General features: G+C 33.4%; 1 protein-coding gene across 5 annotated transcripts in view; it reads right to left on the minus strand.

The window, feature by feature from the left end:
• Window positions 1-837: 837 nt before the first annotated feature.
• Window positions 838-18,207, minus strand: part of LOC106075033 (protein lin-54 homolog) — a 28,786-nt gene continuing 11,416 nt past the window's right edge. For 4 of the 5 annotated variants that reach the window (XM_056019586.1, XM_056019585.1, XM_056019588.1 and 1 more), the window contains exons 3-13: window positions 15,491-15,767; window positions 14,861-14,991; window positions 14,194-14,430; window positions 13,062-13,249; window positions 9,604-9,675; window positions 9,003-9,148; window positions 8,803-8,835; window positions 8,279-8,373; window positions 7,773-7,972; window positions 5,805-5,980; window positions 838-5,517 (exon numbers count right to left, since the gene is read on the minus strand). In XM_056019586.1, coding sequence (XP_055875561.1) covers window positions 5,498-5,517; window positions 5,805-5,980; window positions 7,773-7,972; window positions 8,279-8,373; window positions 8,803-8,835; window positions 9,003-9,148; window positions 9,604-9,675; window positions 13,062-13,249; window positions 14,194-14,430; window positions 14,861-14,991; window positions 15,491-15,767 — 1,575 coding nt within the window. In that variant the 3' untranslated portion in view covers window positions 838-5,497. The remainder of the gene's footprint in view (window positions 5,518-5,804; window positions 5,981-7,772; window positions 7,973-8,278; window positions 8,374-8,802; window positions 8,836-9,002; window positions 9,149-9,603; window positions 9,676-13,061; window positions 13,250-14,193; window positions 14,431-14,860; window positions 14,992-15,490; window positions 15,768-18,207) is intronic. The other variant, XM_056019590.1, reaches the window with a different exon arrangement.

Consider the following 18,207-nt stretch of genomic DNA (forward strand, 5'->3'; position numbering starts at 1 on the left):
AAACTTTGGCCTACAATTGTAGCAAGGCTTACGAAGAAAAAAAATTGCTGAGTGAAAGACATCCTTTAATGTGTTCATGTTTTAGTTCCGGTCAGGTAATAATTTCAAGTCCCTGATATTTTCTTTAACTTCAGAACTCCCAGATGTTCAGAATAAAGACATACAAGAAATCAGAGCAGTTTAGGCATGTTATATTAAATATTTTTCAACAATCAACTCGACATTGTTTGTTTGTTTGTTTTACATGTTTCGGATGTTCCTTCAGAGTTGAAGATAGTTTACTTCCTAGTCCAAACCTCCCGCAGGACGACGGGGGATGGGAGCGGGCAGGATTTGAACCCTCGACCATCGATAAATCCGAACGACAGTCCAGCGAGCAAACCGCACGACCAGGCAGACAATGTGTGAGCATGCATCTTTCCTAGAGATACATACTCTACACAAGCGATTTAAACCCTTTTCATTTGTTTACAAGTAATTTTAGTTTATTTATTGGAAGTGAAAAAAAAAAAAAAAAAAAAAGGATTGGGAAGTGGATGTTCACTTGTGACACTGTCACTGAAACTAAATCAGAAATAATTGATTCCTATTGCTTCCATAAAGTGTTATCATCAGAGCCTACATTCAATAGTCATATCTACATACATTGAGTCAACAAAAAAAAAAAAAAGACATGAAAGGTTCTCACATTGCATTTGGCAAACATGGATACCATGAGCTTCTGACATCAGGCAAAGTCTGGAATAATTGCTGATGAAATCTGATTGTATTTCAATTCTAAAGACCCAGAGACCATGTAAAAACAACTACTCACACAAAAAAGTACACAAACTCAAGTCACATTTCAATTCATATTATTTATAATTCTACTTGCACATTAAAAATTTGGATAAAATATAGTACACATTTTTAAAAGGAAAGAAACAATTCTGCTCAATTTATAATGAGCTATTTACATTATCTCTCAGTGAGACATATTGAATATCAAGCAGACACACATTTCATGTTCCAATAACATGCAGGCTAAGAAGTAAAAAAAAAAGTGTCACATTTCAAGCAAAGTTTCAATAGAGCAGTGCTTCCCAACCTTTTGTGTTTCACCAAAGTCTCAGTTTCAAAGTCAGTGCTTCCTTAGTTTACATAACATTAGAGCTGGGGACAGCATTTAGTCAATCTCCAGGAGGAAAATAAAGACAAGAAACATTTTCACTATGCATGGAATTATGATTTCCACCTCTACACTCAACCCCCATAGATTACCCCTCATTGAGATGTTACACTAAGGCAGGTTGGTTCTGATTTTGTTCTTGTCAATGAGAAAGTGCTAAGAAGGAGGTCTAAAACACAAATGGAGCCCAGTATTGAACTGGGTCACATCGCCATGAGCTGTAGTTCTTGTGAAAACAAGTCAAGGAGTCTGCTAACCACCTTAAATACAAATCACATACAAGATCAGAAAATTATTTTATTTCATTTAAGAGCTAACAAATGATTCTGGTTTATCTTCAAAGGACTGAGGGTATGTAGTTCTTTACAATTTGTTTAAAAATTCAGTTAGCAAACAGAGAATTTCTCACATTTTGCCAGTTAAAAAAAAAATTAGATTTACAATCTTTAAATTCCTTAAAATTCTCATCCTAAGTTGCTTTCCAAACAAGTCTCCAAGATATGCAATTCTGCTAAATTAAGCTTTCTCAAAGAAACTTAATAGATTAATTCTTTTAAATATGTTGTTAATTATTGATCTTTTTCATATATATAAAAATTCAAAAAATAATTGCCAAAGTTTTCTTTCTGCTTAGACACACAGCAATGCAGAACTGAAAACTCTCAAAATCAACTTTGCTCAAGAAAGGAAACGATTGAAAGAGCTGCACATGCAATGAAGTTTTGAATTAAGAACCTTCTGCAATGGTATTGGTAGAATTTTACTAACATGAGCTAATCATACCATGCAGTGACTACTTTTTACTTTGGTTAATTCTAAATATCTGGTACATCTTGGAGTACTTAATTTCAATGACCTTTACTGTTCATGTTCATAACCACTTGTGGGCCAGTTAAAGGTTAAGTTTTTATTTCAAGGGGGTTAGGTCAGAGAGTACAGTTTACATTAGCTCCACTGTGTATTCATTACTTTAAGCAACAACTAGCTTATGTTTCATAGTAGTGTAGTCAATATGTTTCCCTCTCAATGAGAGGTGTTTACATTTTTAAAATAAATGTTTGTCATTTGTTCACTCTCATTTAGTCAAACTAACTGGATACCCCATTGTAAATAATCCCATATCAAAATAGGGCCATACCCTAAGAGTTGGTTGATTTGATTTGTTGATTTGAGGCACATCGGCACAATTTAGGCCATGTCGTGCCTGCCTAAGAGTTGGGAACCACTGCAATAGAGAATGAATAAATTATGAAAATGTTTCTCTCACACATAAACATCAGAAATATATTTCATATCCTATACACAATGTTACAATGAACTTTTGTGACATGAAAAGTAGATGACCAAAAAAAATACCCCAGCATCTTCCCAAGAAAAACACAAATTCATTCAAGACACTCAGACTTAAAGAGGTAAACAATGAAATCCTAAAATGTGGACTACTTTGAGTTCAAGACATACAAGCTCACTCCCAGCCCAACCTAACACAGTTGGAAGGGAAAAAAATCTATAATATTAGATGAAGTGAGACATGATACAAAATGGTTATTATGGCACATGTTAAAGAGCTGTAACAAGAGTTACAGAACAGGCCAGCACTAGTTTGGAGTTTGTGGTCACAGTATTGTTGATTTTGTTTTGTTTTTGAGATACCAAAAAAAATTTTTCTAAACATAAATATTGCCTACTTAGCTCTACAGAATTTTTTTAAAGATAATTTTTTTAACAGAGATATTTTTTAAAAAAAGGTATAGAAATAAAAAGCAAAAGGGATTTTTATATATTTTTTTTTACAATGGCAGCATTTATAAGTTTTTGAGATTATTTTTGTGAAAATAATCAATTCATTGCATAAGAATCTTTTCAGATCACTTCCAATACAGTCAAACCATGTTATTAAATATAAAATGATCTGATAGTCTCCCAGGTAAGAGCAGGTCAAAGCAAAAATTTGATGCTCAACTAAGAATGCAATTCTTCAAATTAAATAATAACAAGCTTGATCTATCAAAACACAAAATGCCTTTAAAAACCAACTTTCTAAGCTATAAAGGCCTCAAATCATTAAAGAAAAGAATGTCTGACAAATTTCACAATTTTTACAAATGTTTATCTATGACTACATTAATTTAGCTTAGGCGGGCATCAAGACATTAGGTAGTAACCAACTTATTTTCATTAGTTTACTCTGTATTTATTTTGACTAATAAAGGAAGTCCATGTCTCCAATGGTAACGACCAAATTCATATAAAAATGACTAAAATAAGAGACATTCATTTTATATGCAGCTTTCTAGGGGAAAAAAGTTCAAAGTAAAATATAAATAGCAAATTATATTCAAATATGCCTTGTACAAATAAAAAGTCCAACAATACCAGAACAGAAGAACATAGATTATACATTTTATTTCATCTAATAACAGATCAAGCAATTTACTGAAACTTATAAACTAAACTTGTTATTTAAGATGGAGAAAGACTGCATTAACATCGGTTGTATTCCTAAAGTAACGTATAATTTTGTTATAACTAGAATTCAATTAGATATCTTTTATTAAAATTCCATTAGGCATGGCTTTTTATCAATCCATTATTCAAATAACATATTACTCTTAATGTTTATTAACAATATTCTTTGTTAATAAAAATTCAACAAAATCAACTAATAATAAACAACAAAAAAGGCAGCAAATTAATAATAATAATAAAAAAAAAAAAGAACAATACTAAATTGAGCCAAATAGATGCCTACACTACTGTCTTCCAATTTAGATAAAGATTATTTGGTCAATTCTTTTAATATTTAATACTAACAGAGATGCATAAATTATTTTTGAAAAATAATATAAATATGAACATCACATCCAAAGAAATCTTAGGCAGTTCAATTTTCACATTGAAAAATCCACATGGACAAGGGAGTAGATCGGATAATAACTGGTTATATCCAACTTCATAAACTACAAGCGCCACCTTCAGTCTCTTTGGTTAAGAACTGAGAGACATATTAATAATTCTTTCTATGTCTGAATGCTACTATATCCATAGGTAAGGTGAGCTTTTTTTAAAAAAGGTTTTTTTCAGGACAATCTCAACCAGTATTAGACTTAGGGCTGATTAGATCTTTAATTATATAATGACTTTACTAGCAGCTATTAGATTAATAGATATGCAACATAACAATAGACACATCAGCAATGCTTTAATTCTCTCAAAGATCAGCCTTTGAAGTATTTTATTACTTTGCCCCTTCTGAAAGACATCTATATGCACAAGCATTAAAGAAACAATTGCCCCAAACTTTATGCAGGAAAGTTGGAATATATCAGAGAATCTTAGATAGCCTCCAAACTATTCAGAAGCCTGGCTCACCAATGTGTTACAAGATACCACTATGTCAAGCAAGTGCTGGTATACATGTCAGCCACTACATTCTATGATGTGGAGTATACATTGTCAGTCACTAAATCCCAAAATGCCAAGTTTACATCAAAACTTGAAGAGAAAAAACAAATTGCCTAGTTGATATACCATCATTTTCTTAGCTTTGAATAACTGTTTCACAAGAAATGTTAGTTGAAGTAAGTTCATTACAAGATCAGAATTAGACTCATTATGAAACAAACATTTTCAACTATTTCATCAACCTAAAGATTTGGTCGAGGAAAGTCCAATGGTCAGGCTCATAACACATCTGCAAGTAGCATAGTTATTAATAAAACAATGACGTTTCTTTTGACTTTATTTTACATATTTTACAGATTCACATATACTTAAAACTGGAATATTTATAGATAAAAATATATGAAGACTTTAGACCTAACTATATTTAACAATTTATGCAATTCTGACTGTTCATTCAAATGAACTTTATTTTTTCAGGTTGGGGAGGAACAAGAATTTTTAATATGAACATATTAAAAATGGATAGTCTTTTTTTTTTTTTTTAAAGATGGAAAACAACAGCTTAAATCATCTCATGAGTGAGGAAAACAACAGCTTAAATTGTCTCATGAGTGAGGAAAACAACAGCTTAAATTGTCTCATGAGTGACTTGATTTTTCAGTGACCTTAACTTAATGCTAAATTCTGCAAGGATAAAGACGAAGGTTTAACGGGTTACTTCTGTGATGATCACAGCATGCTTTTGAATTCAAGACGGACTCAGTATCAGAGAAAATTCAGCTCGAACCACAGCTTTAGTTCTGCAAGTTATGTCTAGCTAGGCGAAGACATTCAATTTACTTGGCTTGGAGCAAGTCCAGTCTCAGCATCTTGATCTGGAGAGGTCAGATTATTTTCTCATTGATTAATCACTTGCATTTACTTTCAAGCCACAGAATTGGCTGCTGAAAAGAAACGAGAGAAGCAATTTTGTCAGAAAAATCAATTACAAAACAAATGAGAGAAGCAACTTTGTCAGTACACTCAAATACAAATTTAAACAGATGGTTTTTCTTTTCTTTGTCTTAGGTTATTTAGAGAATATAAAATAGTACTATGTAAATCTAAATTAATATCTTTATCTTGTTAAAAACTTTAAAAAAAAAATTATTTCTGTACTAGGAGATGTGAAACTTATAGAAAGTAAAACATTAAGGCAATACCTCCTTAGAAATGACAAGACTCTACTCACTTCTGGTTCTATTTGCTGAATCTATTATCTGCATTAAACAGCGGCCAAATTCTTCTATCACCATTCTTTCTTGGACTACTGCAGGCATTTTCATTCTTTCCGCCTCCTCAGCCTGTGCCAATAGACATGCTGATGTTGCCTCAGCAACATCCGAGGTAATCAAAGCAAAGGGTAACCTAAGAGAAACATATAACATGAGATAACCAAAACAACAAACCCTAACAGAAACAAGCAATTAAATATGAGGTCATCAAAGCAAAGGGTATCATAAAATGGAAAATAAAACATCTCAATTAATATCAAGTTTTTAAGTTCATTTAATTTCATCTTTAATACCATCTAAAGACTAGGAAAACTAGTTTACACTTTACTTAGTTTTAGTTGAGATAGTGTATTAATTACATTGCATTAACGTTTAGTTAGAGCATTTCATATATATATATATTTTATTATTAAAATAAAATGCCCAAAAAGCATTGCACCTCTAGAAAACTCTAGATCTAGATCTCTAAAATGTTTTGATATAGAAATCAGGATCTGAGTATACTGAGCATTACCAAATCGCTATTTAAAGACTTTCCGGGGACTAATATAATACATTATGGCCGCGGACACCATGCAATTGCACTAAACTAGCTGCATAAAAAGGCTTGATTTTTTTAAAATTCGTTATAATATTTACATACAAAGTGCATTCTTAGCCTTTATATACAAAAACAAGAAAAACATTTTTAAAAATATTTTAAATAAAAAAAAAAAAAAACAACTATACCTCCTTCATACAGCGCATAGAATGATTATTTTTTTCTCTTAATAACTACCATATGTTTGCAACAAAAAATGTTCTAAATTACAGTGATGGGAACAGACTTTAAACATTTTTTATGAAAATTTGCAAGGCACTATTGTTTGTATATATAGATGATAGGAGAAAACCTTTATATCTGGGTCCAGGCAGTCTGAACATTCTATAATAGATAACTGCGTTACTGGTATTGTAACAACTTCTCTCTTAAACAACTATAAAGAGTAAATGTGTTTGAAAATCAAAACATGCTTGAGTTTTGGAAATACTTCAAAAGTATGTTTAACTGATTTTATTACATTTTGTACAGGAGAAACTGTTTATTAAAATTTGCACATGAAGTCCAACAAAATTGCTTTGAAAAGCAATTGAGAGAAAGCTGCTGAATCTCTGCTGAGTTCTTAAGCAAGCCAAGAAAGAACAACCAGATGAGGAGCAATGCTTAAAGGAAGCTAAGCAATAAAACTGCATTACTGAGGCTTCCTTATGTGACTTTTTCATGCTAATACAAGTTGTTTACAAGAAGTGGATCTCTACCACACTGGGCTTTTAAAGCATTAGTAATGTTTAGTTATTAGTTAGATATATCTAGAAAAAACTTAAATAAATATTTCTCACTATAGATCTAGATCTACTTAGATCTAATAACTTGGATACCAGGATCTACATCTCTAGTGACTCTAGATCCAATATATAGATCTAGATCTAGATATATAGATAATCTAGATCAAAATAATTTAAATTAAAGAAACTAGATTTTGCGATATCTTATCTAGAATTTCCTATCTAAACTGATTCAAACCACTCTAGTCTAGACAATACGATAACACGAGATTTTTAAAAAATAGAACAAATAACTGTGTCAAAAGACCAGATGTGCGCATGTTCAGAACAAATAAAAAATCTTATTTCGCATTCTTTTGATAATGGAAAAAATATAAAATCATTTTTTTGTTTTTCCTTTAAATTTTTTTTTATAAAGTTCAGATTTAAAAAAAAAAAAAAATGGGAAAATTTCAAATTTTTTGGCTAGAAAATCAGATCAGAAGAAATTTTCGGAATTCTGAAAATTTTCGGAAAATTCCCATCACTGAAATTAGATATTTTATAACCTCATTATTTTTTTTCTAATACTTACAACTATAAATAAAAACAATATTTACCTTTCTCCGCTTGCAGGAGCTGTTGGAGGCCTGGAAGGTACAGAGGATATTTGTGAAGAAAGTTTAGTTTTGGCAGCTGTCTGTTGTTGAACACGAACTTCTGCTGCATCAGCCAGGTGCATTAATGTCTTGCGCTCTGGGCTCTCCTCAAAATTTTTGCATCCAAAACATTTACAAAAACTTGAGCACATTATCTTGGCCTACAGGAAAAAGTTCAACTATCAACATACAAACACAATACAAACTGTTGCCAAAGGGACTTAGTCTACATACTAACAACATACACAATGTCAACACTCAATTTATGAGGGATATCTCAAGAAAGAGATAAATTCATACAATTTATTTGTGCTGATTAACATTATGGAGCTTTGGGAAACAATTCAGCCAGCATTTAAACAAAATTTGGGAACCACCAATCAAGAAAAACAAGTTAATAAAGTTACATACAACTAGTTGCGATTACTTTTTGGCAAACAAAATGAATAAATCAAAGAACATCTTACCTCATAACATTCACAATAATTTTTCAAACAACCTGAGCGTTTACAATTGCAACCTTTGGTATGCCGCCTGTTACCTTCAATATCTTTGGCCTTGCCTGAAAACACATGTAGAATGTCATTAACTAATAGGAAACAAATTCATTGACTTATTTTTTATTTTATAATTTTTTATTTTCATTAACATAATGTATATGTTGGACACAATTTATACACGCTAATGCTTCCTTTTTATAAAGCATGTCACAGTACAACTGACATTTTCAATGTTTTAAATCTATCTTAACCAAAGCTAATTTATTAAATAAGAGAGAAAAAAAAGGCAACTGTGATAAAAACTGATATAATTTATAAAGTGCATTGATGAAATTTCCATAGATAAGATTTCTTTTTGTATTTATCTATTAATATTTGATTACAGTGCTTGATAGTCAAATGTTTATTTATTTAATGAAGGAGGTGATGGTGTGTTTGTGCATGTCTATATTATAAAATTTTATCTATACACTTTTTTTTTTTATAATTACGTAAGGAATTCGGGGTTGAAATTCCACGCCACTCTATGAATAAAAGCAAAAGAAGTAAATTTAGTAGGGAACAATTAATGTTTTTATTTTTAAATGTATATAATGTATCTAGGTAAATTTATTAAAATATTTAGTTTCACATTGTGAAATCACTTAAGTTAATCAAAAAGAGTAGACACAGATTTAAACAAAAATCATACCAATCTTTGGGTGAAATGCCTGAGGATTTCTGTCTAAACAAGATTTGATAGCCTTTGATCTTTCCTCTTCATGCTCAAGATTATTAGCACAATTTGTACAGTTGCAATTTTGACAAAACTCTCCATTAGCAAAACAATCACAGTACCTAGTAAACAAAATATAGTTATTTAATGAATTTCTTAGTGAGTATAAAATACACTTCAAAATATTAAGTCATTTTTTTTTTAATTCAAGCATCTTAAGATTTATAGAACATTATAATTTTCATTCATTACCAATTTAGAAGTTGACATGTATCTACATTTATTGTCTTTCATGCAACTGAAGGATTTAAGGTTAAAAAGGGAAAAAAAAAATTTAAAAAATGAGCCCAAAATTTTTGCCATGAATTTAGACCTAAATTATATCTAGTATTTTGCAAACACCCATGCCATAAAGACACCAAGATATATTAAATTAAGAACCACATTCCAGCATTTCATTATTTTCCTTGGTTGTTCAAAATATCGAAAAAAATATTTTGATACATTCTGTCAGTTCTCAGGGGATACAAATTATTTTTTGAAATTTTAATAGATAACAATAATAATTGTCACTTACAGTTTTAAACACTGAGATTTTGTACAATTACAAGGTTTTCTAGGTCTAGCGCCTGTGGCTTCCAAAGTGGGGCTGAAAATGAAAGCAAAAATATAAATCAATTAATTAAAAATAACTTTTCATGTCAGTTATTACACACAAAGACAGTATAGTACTGATTACATGTATAGTTGAAAGTACAGTCAAGCCTCTAATATACATTGAAATTTCTGTAAAAATATAGTAGATAGGTTGGGCCTGTAGCATTATTGTCCACCTCTTTATAGAACATGGGCGTAGCCAGGATTCTCTTTCTCTCTCCCTCCCCCCCCCGCGCAAATTTTTTTATATGTATTTATGTGTGTGTGTGTGTAAATAATCTTTATTGCATTCTGACCCTTCATTCTTTCGGAAGACGTTTATTGTGCCCTAGAATAGGTTCTTCCATGAGTTAGTGGAAAAATTGTAGATTCCCCGCATTTACTAGTAAGAGGGTCTGGGGGAACGCTAGGAGCTCCCCCAGCGCGGGGCAAAGCCCCGTCGCCAAGCACTATTTCTGATATTGAAAGCCAACAAAATGCATATTCTGAGGTATCTACAGTGCATTTTCCTGCTATTAAAAAGTTTTATTTCAAAAACCTAATGTGCTATTTTTACTGAGTTAGACCCTCCCGCGCCGTTTGGCGCATTTGCCGTCAAGCTGTTTCCATAAAATTGTAGATTCACTGCCATTACTAGCAATGGGGTCTGGGAAGCGCTAGCGCGGGGCGAAGCCCCGCCGCCAAGCACTATTTCTGGTATTGAAAGCCAACAAAATGCATATTCTGAGGTATCTACAGTGCATTTTCCTGTTATTAAAAAGTTTTATTTCAAAAACCTAATGTGCTATTCTTACTGACTTAGACCCTACCGCGCCGTTCGGAGCATTTGACGTCAAGCTGTTTCCATAAAAATCTGTCACTGGTAATGTCTGAAGCCTCTTCCCACCTGCCATGAGGACCTCAATGAATGAGTGGCGTCAAGTTGTACTAGGATATCATTGCAACTCTTCTTATGCGTAATTCATTTTGTCGGAGAACATGTCCCGCAAACCTCATGCGTCGCTCTCTCACAATCTTACTAAAGGGTCGACTCCCAGTTCGGAATAGGATTTCCTTGATTTAAACCCAATCTCTATAACTGACTACTAAAATCTGTCTTAGCCATCTTTGTTGAGCCACATTTAGTGTTTTTCAATTTCGGCAGATGACTATTCACTACAGTTTATTAAGGGAGCCCTGCCACTGGTAAAATGTGTAACCACTCTTGAATACGATCTTGGAATTAAGTGACTGTAGTTTGCTTTAGATTTTAAATCGAAAAGAGAAGTTTTATCGTCAAAATCATCTGTTGGGGGTTTTCCACCTCAAAATGCTCTGTGGGGGGATCTTAAACTCAAAACCATCTGGAGGGGTTTTAAACTTTAAACAATCGCCATCTGTAGAAGAGTTGTTTAAACTCAAAACCCCCGATTGGATTGGCTACACTCAAATAATTTTAGTGTGTAATTTGCTTTTTTTTTATATTGAAGAGGTATTTTTAGCATTAAACCCCTCTGAATGGGGGTTTAAACTCAAAACCCCTTTTAGCAATGCTCATAGCATTTTGAGTGCGTAATTTGCTTTTTTTCTTACACTGAAGATGTATTTTTTTTAGCCTCAAACCCCCCTGGCGGGGGGTTTAAACTCAAAACCCCTTTGGCTGCGTTCATAGATTTTAGTGTGAGTAATTTGCTTTTATTTATATTGAAGAGGTACTTTTTAGCATTAAACCCCTCTGAATGGGGGTTTAAACTCAAAACCCCTTTTAGCAACGCTCATAGCATTTTGAGTGCGTAATTTGCTTTTTTTCTTACACTGAAGATGTATTTTTTAGCCTCAAACCCCCCTTGGCTGCGTTGATAGATTTTAGTGTGAGTAATTTGCTTTTATTTATATTGAAGAGGTACTTTTTAGCTTCAAACTCCACTGGAGGGGAGTTTAAACTCAAAACCCCTTTGACTACACTCAAAACATTTGAGTGTATAATTTGCTTTGTTTTTATTATTAAAGAGGTATTTTTTACCTTCAAACCCCGCTGAAGTGGGGTTTAAACTAAAAACTAAGTCAAAACCCATTTAGCTACGCTCATAACATTTTGAGTGCGTAATTAACTTTTTTTTATATTGAAGAGGGGGTTTATCGTAAATTTTGGAGGGGGTTTTAAAATCAAAATCTCCCTTAACTGTGCTCTTGAAATTAGGGGATTTTCGTTTGCATTTTTGTTTTGTTTTGTTTTATAGAAGGGGGGGGGGGGGTAACTGCAAAAACCCCAAGTAGGGGGTTTTAAACACAAAACCCCTGGTAAGGGGTTTTAAACTCAAAACCCCATTGGTTGTGCTGGGGCAATTGATGGTTTAGTATTAAAATCTCACCTAAAATAAACAAAATCAAAGCAAAAAATCATTCACTAAATTCCAATCCCCCCCCCGGGGGGGTTTGAACCCCAAACCCCCCCCCCCCCCCCTGGCTACGCCCATGGTATAGAAGTTGTTCAGTTAGTCTTTTTTTGTCTGTTATCCTGTAACTATAATATGGTAGCTAATGGGTTTTTCCTTTGGTAATATCAAGCATGCCTAGGATCCTTCTGTAGCATCTCAATTCCATTGCTAGGATCCTCCTCTCAAGCTCTGCATTCAACGTCCACGACTCACAAGCATATAAAAATGTGGCCATGACCAGAGAGCGCATCAGTCTAATTTTGGTGCTGAGGGCTAAGCCCTTATCTTTCCATATTATTTTAAGTTTTGAAAGGGCTGCTGTGGACTGTGCTATTCGGGCCAATAATTTGGGTTTTGTTCCCTCATCTGAGACAATAGCTCCGAGGTATTTGAAGCTGTTAACACTAGTTAGCTTTTCACCTCCAATACTGATGCCTCTTTTAAAGCCCTGATGGCTATTGGTCATAATTTGAGTTTTTTCGGCATTTATTTGCATGCCATATGCTGCGGAAGTCACATTCAAAGACCGCATCACAAACCAAGAAATCAGAGACAGGGTTACTGTAGCGATCGGAGCTCATGACGACCTGCTTACTATTGTGAAAAAACGAAAGCTTAAAACCTTTGGCCACATTACAAGATCTACGGGGCTCGCAAAGACCTTTCTTCAGGGAACAGTGCCAGGGAAAAGAAGAAGAGGCAGACAGAAAAAGCGATGGGAGGACAACATTAAAGAATGGACAGGCCTGCCATTGAGAGAGGTTCTGAACAAGGCAAAAAAAAAGGGAGGAATGGAGAAAGACGGTCGACAAATCTTGCCTGGTGCCCCAACGGTCCAACAGACTAAGGGATAGGTAAAGGTAAAGGTAAATATCAAGCATAATCTAGGACACTGGACTGTCGATGTTTTAAATTATTTTTTTATTTTTGTCACAAGGAAGATTTAAAAGGCTGCAGTTACCCATTTTGTGCAGGTACATTCCTAGAAACTGTGTACTGAGTCACCACAGGATCTATGCTGGCTATAGGTACATAGTCTCGAGTCTGTCTCTGAGCTGATGCTGCTGATGTCGATAGTGGCGCTGAGGGAGGTGGTGGTGGTGGAGGCGGGAGGGTAGCCTTTGACACCAGTGGTTTATTTAATTGTAGCTGAAATGGATAAACAAAGAAAAGTTATGGGGTCTGCTATATTTTTTTGAACCATACATGGAACTTACATTTGAAAAAAAATGTCAGCACATCTTTTTGATAGCTTAAAAGATAGTACCCATTTTGACAACTTAAATTAGGATAGTTTAATATCATGAAATTTAACATTTCTTTAGAACAAATTAAACAAACACCAGAAAGAATGTTTTTGTAGGCTGAATACACTTTAAAACATATTTGTCAGAATTAATAGTTTTAAAAAAATGTGAGGAAGTCAGCTTATTTCTAATCTAGGCAATTAATGAAAAGGTTTTGTTGAATTTCTTTTTTTTTTTAAATGAATTATGACATTGAATATAACAACCATGAATCTTTCACATTTTAAAAATGACATGATAGTTTGAAATTACTTCAAATGTTGTTTGCTAATCATTTCACAGAAAAACTTAACCAAGTAACCTGTTCAAGACAATATTTTGTTTAAACTAGTTCCAAAGCCTAGCTTAGTTGAACCTTTTATTTTAACCTGATTTAAAATGTAATAAGTATTAGGAAATGGACTTATTTCATAAAATATGTAGTAATTGATGATTAGCCTACTTTGTTAGCTAGCTAGCACTCTAAAAACTACCTTTAAATTATATTTTTTATCATAAATACTTAGGTTTTAAAATGTTACTAATTAAATATCTCTAGTAGGGTTTGGGGGGGAGGGGGATTATCAGATTGATCCACAATGATCTGTCAATGGTGGAGGGGAAATTATCATATTACCCACAATGTCATTGGTTACAACTCTTGAACATAAAAAAGGGTGTGTTTTACTACAAGTTTCACAAATGGTGACATCCTTCTAAAAGTTATTATATTATAATATCTTGGATCATTAATGGCATTGTTTGACAAACATGAACATATTTTTCAAATTTTGTTTTGGTATTTACCTGTGTGACATATGAAGCAGGCACCAGAGCAAAGCTCCTTAAGCCCTGTATATTGGCATTACTGGGTGAAAGAATGGTGGTGCCAGGAGGCAACTGGCTGACATTCTGTATAGACACTGTGGGTGCCGGCTGAATAGGTGCCAGGGATGTAACAGAAGCGCCCTGCACAGGCACAGTGGTCGTTGTAGTTGCCGGAAGGATGACACGGTGTACACTTGTCGCTGCAGGTTTCGGTGCCTGTCATTCCATAAGTAAAACACACATGAATGGACTGAGAATATCTTAAAATATTTATTGGAGTGGTTATCTGTTAATTTGTAATCTAATTTGTACAAAGATAAATTCAAGCAATCGACTGGCAAGTGCTAGCCCTCAATCTGTCCTATGGCCTGGAGCTGTGAGTGAAGTATGTTTCAAGCTATGAGGCAGAGGATTGCCATTAACAAAGAAAGAAGATCAGCCCCAAAAAAACGTAGAGCAAACACTGGAAATACTTGAACAGACCCAAACGAGCCATGCCTTGAATGTAATGGGCTTTGCAAAGGAAAATCAGACTTCTCAGCCATCTTCAAAATCATAAGAAAAGAGATCTGTGCTTATCTTCCACGACAAAAAAAGGGGAGGTTATATTACATATTTTTGTTACTATAAAGTAAACATCCATTACCAAGGGCATATTCTGCTGTACAGGTAAAGTAATTTTCACTTGATTCAACTGCGGCGCTGTTGTCATAGTGATGGGTATTGCATTTTTAGGAACAACAGAAGCCTGATTCAATGTATCACTGGTCTTGACAACTGCAAAACAAGAACAAACAATATAAATCTTTGATTATTGAAACAAATATTAAAGTACTTTTTTTTTATTGAAGGAGTCAAGAGTATGTTTACAATAATTATACTTTGTATAAATGCATATTAAAAATATTCAAAATTAACATCATTAATTAACATCACTGACATTCATAAAATGATATGAAAAAGAAAACTTTATTTTTTAATTATTGAATCAGTAAACTAACTGAAAGAAAGACTAACAGAAACTAAATTCTGATAAAACTAGACAATAACAATAATGCTCATTAGAAAAAAAAAAGGAAATTCTAGAATAATGAATTTATCAAGTTAATTCAAGAAAACCCATTACATTTTCGAAATTATTGTAATGGTAATGATAATATTATTAATTTGAGTTATTCTGTAATTGGGTAAAAATGGCTAAAATTCATAAACTTATTTTAGTTACAACTAGTGATTTAAAATATAAATGAAAGCAAATAAAGACCTAGCTAAATACCTGATAATGAAGTTGGGAGTGTTGTGCTGGTTGTAACTGGTGACACCAATCGAACATAATGGAACCGGCTCCCAGGAACTTGTATTTGTTGGACAGATCCAACACTATTGATCACCATGGGCTTTTTATCTTGAACTGCTAAGCGAGCATTCTGCACAGCATTAGGGGCTTGAACAGTCTGTAAAGATGGTGCTACTGCTCTAATAGGCTGTGCTGTCTGTGGGGCTATGGTAGGTAAAGATTGGGTTTTCACTGTTAAGGAGCCTGAGCCTGTGGGCTGAAAAAAAAAAAAAATTGATACAGGTTAAAAGTAATTCAAAAACTAATTTTTAATTTGGCAAAACAAAATTACATAGTAAAAGAGAATGTACATCAGGAAGAGAATAATAACTTGTTTCTCCCTATTACTGTCTCATTCTTATCTCATCTGTCTCTTGTTGTAGGGGTGCTGTGATAATTTACATAACCAAACCTCTCCACTCTTTCCAGTCTGCAGATGTTATAAGCAGAATATCAAGTGAAAGGTCAGTTCATTCTTTCATGTTGTCCAGCAAACTTTTCTTTGCTTGACCCCTTTCTTCATGCTCCCACCACTGTATCTTGAAGGATGACTTTTGAAAGTGAGTCATGTCTTGCAACATGACCAAACGAGCTCAGCTTTTGTCTCTTCAAATATTTGCCAGCCAGAGTGTTAATTTGTAAAAGTACCTATTCATTTGTCTTCTTTTCCTGCTATCTGATACCTTGGAGTTTTCTGTAGTATTTACTCACAAAGGCTTGAATTCTTAAGTCCAACTTTCACAACCATATTATATAAATGAGTATAGAGACAACTATTGAAGAATAGTTTTAAGCAAAAGTTGATCCTCCAGATTTCCATAGCTTACTCATGCCAAACTTTAATGGGTCATCATCTATTAGTGATCCTGCAATCTTAGATTGATGCCAAATGTATGGTTGGAATAAACAAAGGACTCATTGAAAGAATTCAAAATGTTGCCCCATATGTCCTATCCACACATTGATGTATACACTGACAGGCTTTGGCTATCTGAACTTTGACAGGAACATCAATGCATACTTAACAGATATATTCTCTGTTGTAAATTACCTCAACTTATCATTGAAAAACAAAGAAATTTCGTTGTTTAATCTTCAAGATAAAGTGAGCGCTGCCATCGGAAAATTTATGACAAAAGAAAGTTGGTACTGCAATGGAGAAGTAGACTTGTTTCAATCTCTTCATGAGTTTTATAACAACTTCAGCAACTAAAATTGATGCTGGTACTCTAGAATACATATCACAGCATTAGGAAAGTTTGTCAAGGAGTTTGAAAAACTATTTTCCTGATTTAAACAAAAATATTGAATGGATAAGATATCCATTTAACATTTAATACAACATTCATGCCAGAAGGTTACAAGTGCAAAATGTATATTATCCAGTTTTAACTGAAAAAAAGTTCTGAAATACATCTTGCCTTTTCTAACTTTATATTTTTGTGAAGTTGCTTTTTCAGCATTTTCAGACAAGTCGAAAAAAGGAACAGACTGTTGGATTCAGAACCCCATATCAGAGTAAAATTAACAAACAAATTGTGATTATAAATCATCACAGTACACAGATGTAAACAGGACGGACGGATGGACAGACATTCTACACAAAACTAATAGTCTAATAGAGTCTTTTTCACTTTCAGGGACAGCTAAAAACAAAACTAAATATATTTTAATGATATTAAAATAATTCAATTTTTTGGGGGGGGGCTAGGGATACCCAGATGCTGACATGGAAAATAATTAAGTTGATTATGTGATTTGTAATAAAATTTAGTGAGGAGAATTTAAAAACCATATGGCCCTCATTCTCTCAACCTATCCTTTTTTGGAAAGTAGTCTGCAATTATTAGTGTTTAGTAACGTTTTAATATAATTTTTTTTTCTCTTCTTTTAGGGTGTTTTCCAGCATTTTCTCTATTAAGATCAAGGATAAAACTAAAATATTCTATTCAATGCATAAATAATTTACAGTGAACAATATTAACAATGATTAAGAAGCTATCTTTTTTTTCTTTGAAGAAGCAATGTTTCTTTTTGAATATGTCACTTTAATCAACAAATGAATTATTTTATTTCAAGAATACAAATATATTTATAAAGGAACAATGACAAAAAGAACAAAAAAATTTGTGTAAATAATACACAGCTCTACTTCGAGCTATATGCAACAGGCTCAGTCTCTACCTCAGCCCTAGAGGCTATTAATGCAATAGCTGATCTAGCTGAAGAACCCACCCTAGTAGAACTCAACCAACAAAGCCATATATATAGATGGCTGCTGGCAAAGCCCCTGGGTGTGAAGGCATTCCCCAGATCTCCTAAAACAATGCAAAGCGACATTAAGCCAACCTCTACATTAACTGCTATGCAAATACTGGCAAGAAGGTGCTGTGCCACAGGACTTACTGTATACAAAGATAGTCACAAATTATAAGAGCAAAGGTGACCAGCAATTGTAACAATTACAGCGGAATTTCCCACCTAAGCATGGTAGTTTTTGCTTGAGTGATACTAACTCAATGATTGGGTCTACCTAGAATTCTAATGTGGCTTTCATTCAGGGAGATCAACAACTGACATGATATTCTACCTCTGTCAGCTGCAGAAAAATTGCAGAGAACAAAGAATGCCTTTGTACATTACATTCATTTACCTGA

The sequence above is a fragment of the Biomphalaria glabrata genome, chromosome 2 (assembly GCF_947242115.1).
Source record: "Biomphalaria glabrata chromosome 2, xgBioGlab47.1, whole genome shotgun sequence".
NCBI lineage: Eukaryota > Metazoa > Mollusca > Gastropoda > Planorbidae > Biomphalaria > Biomphalaria glabrata.